This window comes from Amblyomma mixtum, chromosome 1 (assembly GCF_055824585.1).
Source record: "Amblyomma mixtum isolate Tamu chromosome 1, ASM5582458v1, whole genome shotgun sequence".
NCBI classification, from domain to species: domain Eukaryota; kingdom Metazoa; phylum Arthropoda; class Arachnida; order Ixodida; family Ixodidae; genus Amblyomma; species Amblyomma mixtum.
Window position 1 is genome coordinate 220,538,903 of NC_143012.1, and position 6,323 is coordinate 220,545,225.

General features: G+C 52.4%; 1 protein-coding gene across 1 annotated transcript; it reads left to right on the forward strand.

The window, feature by feature from the left end:
• The first annotated feature begins 1,602 nt into the window (after positions 1 to 1,602).
• LOC149370968 (uncharacterized) lies at positions 1,603 to 3,520 on the forward strand. Its single transcript, XM_089584377.1, has one exon. The coding sequence runs from the start codon at positions 1,627 to 1,629 to the stop codon at positions 2,806 to 2,808; it is 1,182 nt and encodes a 393-aa protein (XP_089440503.1). The 5' UTR covers positions 1,603 to 1,626; the 3' UTR covers positions 2,809 to 3,520.
• Positions 3,521 to 6,323: the final 2,803 nt, after the last annotated feature.

Sequence of the window (6,323 nt, forward strand, 5' to 3'; positions counted from 1 at the left end):
AAGCCCGTGTACTGTGCGATATCAGTGCACCTTAAAGAGCCCCAGGTGGTTTAAATTATCCAGAGCCCTCTTCTACAGCGTCCCTCATAGCCTGAGTCTCTTTGGGACATTAAACGCAATAAACCAACGAACTAAAGCCTTTCGCATGCTCAAGAACCTAGACACGTGCGTGAACGCTTCGTCTGCAGTTGTACAGGGCTGTGAACAAATTTATCGACGCACCTGGTTGAAATATCAATGTTTGATTTGTTTTTTCAGCACATGCGCAAATCACTGGGAAAAAAACTATTTTTGTTTCTGTTTTTTGAACAGTGCCTTCGGTTGACAGTCAGTGTCGATCATATCTGCTCGCTCCGTCCTTTGTCACCGTCCTGTTTCTTTGTAGAAAATCATGTACCAACTAACTTGCTCCACTTTCCGTCATACTTTTTACTGCGTCATATTTTCTTTACACCTTGTGATAAAGGTGGAGCAGCAGTAGACATCTAATCAATAAAGTCGTAAAGCTAATCCAGGCGTCCGCTTAACTCCACCACCACCGTGTAAAGTGATCAGTAACCGGGCGATGATGTTGCTGCGGTAACTCGCGAGTGTTATAGAGAATTCGCAGCAGCGGTTTTGAAAGCAAGCGGTGAGAGTTGTCAACAAACTAATAATGCCTAACACGTCTGCCTTGCATCCATTATAACAGTCATGCGTAGTGCTGGCTAGTTACGCGAGCTAGCTAGTTATTCTAGCTAAGCCAGCCTTGCTCTTCTGCAGCGATTCTATAATCTTCTACTTAACTCCGAACTTAAAATTGATTACGCTCTGGCTACTTTTGAATGCCAAAGCATCTGGCATCACATGGTAGACTAGCATACTAGGATTAAGAAGAATTACATGCGATAAGGTGGCTCTACAGTATATCGATCCTGCATACGGTCGCACAAAATACCGTCTATGCATGGCGTCAAATGTTTGCCGGTTCGTATTGAATTATCCAGCCCCAGTCTCGACGACCAAAGCGCTTTTCTAGGAATGGTCGGAAAATATTTCCTTTGAAATCCCATCATTACCCGTCCAGCTACGATTTATGTAACATTTATGTAACAGGCAACGAGCGTCCGGGAACCCGGGAAGGAGCCGATCTTCAGGTCCAGCCAAGGGAACAAGGTAGTCCAGAGCGCCGACCCTGAGGCGTCCTTCATCCTGCATCTCGGGACGAGGCAGTGGCAACAGAGAGGCAACGGATCCCACTAGCGACACCAGCACGGGTGAGCGGGATTCCTTGCGTACCTCTGAGGTGGTTATGGCTCATGTGTAAACGGGCGTATGGTGTTGACAAGGAGCATGATGGCGAGCTCAGATCGCAGACAGGAAAATGCGAGTGCATTAAAGGGGATGGCTACAGAGGGCTATGATCAGCCAGGCGAAACGTCAGAGGGCGATGATCAGTTAGGCGAAACGTCGCAGCAGGACGCAGCGACATCAGAGCCGATAGCAGAAGCGCTACAAAGGGTAGTTGCAACGGCGGGTTCCGATGCTATGGCAATCCGCCGCATGGAACTGGATTTCGAGCTCGCGAAGCATAAGCTCGAAGTCGAATCTCGAGAGCGCATCGAATTGCAGAAACTTGGGATAGCGATGACAGGTGGCCGGCAGACCCCCTTGATATCGGAATCAGGGGAACAACGGCGAACGGGCCTCGACCCAATCTCCCAATGCGCCAAAGTCCTAAAGGGACTCAAGTTGCCGGGCGACGCGGACGTACCGCTGTGGTTTGACGAGGTGGAAAGAGTTTTCACGACGTACGATGTGCCGGAAAACAGCCGCGTACACTTGATCATGCCAACGCTGAGCGAGCGTGTGCGGTATTTCCTTCGCGGTCTTAAGGACGACGAGTGCAGCGACTACGAGTCAGTGAAGGCGGCCGTATTAAGCGAGCTAAAGCTGACCCCCGTCGAGTACTTGGATCGGTTCGAACGCGCCGCAAAGCGGAAGGAGGAAACTTGGGCCCAATTTGCCTCTCGCGTGAAGACATACTTTCACTATTACCTTCGTTCGAGGGAGGCAGACACTAAGGAAGATGTGGTGGCTCTCGTCGTAGCCGATCGCATGAAAGCTAGCCTAAGCACCGAGGGTCTGGAGTATGTGCGCCTCCGCGAGGGCGAAAGGTGGGCGAAACCGGATGAGTTATCGCAGATGCTTCAGACTTTCGAGCAAGCTAAAGGAAAGGGGCGCGCGGTGCGACCAACGACCGCACACGCGGAGAAAGAAAGGTCCCCATGCCCACCTTCAAGTAGTGACATCAAACGGCAGACACAGTGTTATGTGTGCCGCGCAGAGGGTCACGTCGCTAAACACTGCCCCCGCGCTGCGCAGAACGCGCAGACAAACGATAAACGCGCCCGGGTTCAGAAAGTAGCCGTCGCCAGCGAGGACGCTGCCGAAACCGCTGAGTCGGCCTACCCACACAGGACGCTGGTTGCAGAAATGAGATCCCCGAGATCGTCAGATGAAGTGCGCAAATCAAAGCTGCAGCGGGTAGAAATCGAATGCGGCGGAGTACCGACAACGGCGATTATAGACACCGGTAGCGAAATAACGGTAGTCCGAGAAAGCTTAATGCCAGACGCGTCTCATGAGCCTTCTGGCAAGATAAAGCTTGTCTCAGCTTTCGGTGAAACAATAGAAGCGAAGCTAGTTACGCTCGCGGTCAGTATGAGGCGGCGCCCCACGCTTGTAGCTCGACCAGAGGCAGTACGTTGTAAAGATCGTAGTACACGGGCCTGGAAAGAATTACTATCAGACGTGGGTCGTCGTTAAGCAAGGTACGGCGAAGGCTAAGCAGCGGCGGAAGCAGCCAGCACACATATGTCTCCTGGGTGGCTGAGAGTGCCTGCTTTCTACTCGGCGACCGTTGCCCCAAGCCTGCCGTCATGGACCACACAGGGGACCCAGGTGACAGCTGATTCCATTTACCGAGCCCTTCCTGGTCGGAGTACAGAACCATAAAGAAGGGGTTGAAGTTTTAGCAAAAACAGACCGCCTTTCCGAAGTCTCTTCAAGTGTCGCCGCCGCCGCCGCGGGGAGACCGACGTTATCTTCCCCAATTGCTGTGAGCGTGCCGGGGGAACAAAGGGCTTCGTTTGCTGTGGCTCTTAGGCGAGCCAAGCACCGCGACGAGCTGGCGGGCATCGTCTCCGACCCAAGCACGAGGAACCACTTTCGGCGTTTTCGTGACCTTGCGTCCGGCCTCGAGCGGCGGGTGTCTTTGATTATCAGCAGATGTCGGTGACCCGCAGAAACCTTCAACTGGCCGGAGGCCATCACCTACCAGTCAACGCTACCTCGACGACAACCTTCTCTCCCTCAGACTCAACATGTGACGTGGGCGTGGCCCTAAGTGCAGTGGTGTGTTTGTGCGCACAAGTTTGTGTTGTTTGTGATCTGGGCCCCTCCCACCCCGGCGTGGGCGTCCTCAACCTAGGGACTTTGGGGAACGAGAAGGCTATAAATGCCGAGAACGAATGCGGCAGAGCAGCTCACTTCAAGCCCCACTAGAGCTCACTTCGCCTCATTTTGAGCTCACTTCAACCCTCTTTTGGGAGCCTCACTTCAGTTTCTAACCATGATGTAAAAAGATGTAAATAAACCCTCTTGTAATCTTCCTCCCATCACTTAACTCTTTGCCTTGACGGCACTCATGTCCTGGTGGTGGTGGGAACGGGTGTCGAAGCTTGACCACGGTTCCGTCAAGCAAGCAGCAGCAGCAGCGAGCTAGCAACGACCCCGAACCGACCCATCATCGCCAACAACTGGTGGCAGCGTCAACAACTGGTTGACAGCGGTGGGATAGAAGCCCCAACTTCCCCCATAGCCAACAACTGGTTGGCAGCGGTGTGATGAACCTGGTGACATGGTGCTGCATCTGCGGGTGAGTGTTTGGTTTTTGCTTTGGATCCTCCAGGCTTCAAATTCTGGGTTAATAATTTGAACTGCTGGTTGATCGGGTGTTTGCATGTCTGTAGCACAGGGGTAGTTGCTCAGAATCACCATGAGCGAGCAAAGCCAATATTTAAAAGCAGCGACCGTGGACCTGACGAGGTTGTCGAGGACAGAACTGTTGTTCTTGTGCGATGAGTTAGGAGTGGATGTGGAGGAAAGAGCGGAAGATTCGGATATTGTCCAAGCAATCCAAAATTTGGAAACGGAGGAAGAGGATGATTTTCAAATTGCTTGGGATAATATGCAAAAGTGGGTAAAAGAAGAGCAGCGTAAAAGAGCTGAGGAAGCACAGCTACAGGAGCGTAAAAGAGCTGAGGAAGCGGAAAGAGAGGAACTCGACGCACAGCTACAGGAGAGAAAAAAAGCTCGGGAAGAGGCTATGGAGAAACTAGCAGCGGAGCTAAAAGAGCTTAAACTCGAGGGTGAGAAAAGGCGGCTCGCAAAGCTCAACGGGCTTAATGGGGACGAAGTAGCAATGAGCGACGCTATCTCCTTCCAGACAGGGCCCTTAACGTTCCAGTCCATCGCCGGGCTGGAGAAACATGACGCCATAATACAGGATTGTGAAATGGCGCAAAACCGGCATGGATGGTACACGACAGAGCGCGGCCAAAGTAGACAGGCTACTGAGACAGTCTCAGAGTTAGCTAGGTGTAACTCCGCTAGAGCTCGTTCAGAAAACGAGTGGAGAGGGCACGGATGGCGTCGGACAAAGCCGAGCCAAGAGAGACTTTCCAAGCTAGCTAAACAGACCGTCGCCCAGTCAGGTAGTCGCAAACCTGCGAATAAGGGCCAAGAAATAGAGTCTAACCGGCACCCGCGGTTTAGAAAAGAGAGAGCTCCGAAGAGAGGCTGTGCAGTGAGAGTAGGAACCGTGGCCGATTTGGTTAAGCGCAAGGACGCTAGAAAGGGGCCTGTACAGGCGACTAACCGGCACGGGTGTGAAAGGGATAACTTCCCCAAAGGCAGAGGTTTCAAAAGGGAAACAAAGGGGAGCCCTTTAGGAATTGTGAATCGTGGCAACTCAGATTTGAGGCGTCACTGCGGTGCCAGTGACCAAGCCAGGGTTATGGCTACCTCGGCGAAGGTGGCGTATAAAGAGTGTGAAGCTGCTGTTGGGTTAGGACGCAGTATTGAACGCTATGCTGAGACAAAGGACGAGAGCCCGATTATAGATGAGCAGTGCGTTTCAAAGGAAAGCACTGAGAGCGATAAGCCAGCTGCAGAGGACTACCTTCAGGGGAGCGAACTGCTCATTTCCGGGGCAGCTGAAGGTCCGTCTGTCAGCTCTGTAGAGATGACCATCTGTTGCGAAGACAAAGAGGTCAAATTTGTGCCTAATGAAGGATTAGGCAAGTCATGTAAAAAGCTGGAGGAGACAGACTTTGTTCAGGCGACGCACGTGGAAAGTTCTAAGCGAAAAAGAAAAAGGGCGAGGCCAAAAAGGAAACGGATGAAATTTCAGGCCCTAAATTCACGTGTGCGGACAGGTGCTAGTGTTAGCACAGATGAAAATGCGGCAGAAGGGAAAGAGAATCCTTCCCGCATTAGAGCTCGCAAGCTTGCGGCTAAAGTTACTGGTCAGGCGACACGCGTGGATTGTTGTAAACCTGACCGCAGTAACAGAAAGGGAAGACCGCATCTTCCAAGCAGAGCAGGAGGGGGGTTTTTCAAAGGGCATCGACCTGCGGGAAAGCCCAGACAACCCGTACCTGACAAGAAGGCGGAAAGGGAAAAAGCAAAGCGGCCCGAGAGACCGGGAGGCGCTAGGTTGCGCGACCCTCTGCGTATGCGTGCACAGGGATTGAGCAATAGGGACCCCGCACGCAGGCGTCTTCACCGCGCGCAATTGAAAAGAAGGATGCGTCCTTCACTTTCGGCACTGGATTCCCGGAAGCGCGCAGGGCGAAAGGGTAGCCGAGCTTCGTGCTGGGGGCGACAACAAAGAACAGCTTCCCGCGCTGGTCGCTGTGCGTCGCCAAGAGCCGGTTCTCGACTTTGCATGCCCTACCAAGGCTTTCTGAGCGTGTCGAGGGGGAGCGGAGACGACAGAGGGAGTCGTAGATGGCTTTTTTCAGTGGCCTTTTGTAGCGAAATAACAGCAGTGTCATCAGTCAAAGCGCGACCCCAGAGGGCGCGTCTGAAGGGCTAATCACTTCAACGCGGCGGAGGTGAGTCAGCTTTCACCCCCCGCGGAGCCATTCGAAGTAGCTGGTTTTTTGTTCCTTTTTTTTTGTGGGCTAAATCGAGAAGGGAAAGGCTACTTTGTTTTGAGCTAAAGATTTAGAGTGATCGGACGTTACTGTGTTTTCTCTTAAAATTGAGATAAAGAT

Bases quoted from the DNA above. Each gene is read 5' to 3' on its own strand.
- LOC149370968 (XM_089584377.1), top strand. From the start codon at position 1,627: ATGACAGGTGGCCGGCAGACCCCCTTGATATCGGAATCAGGGGAACAA.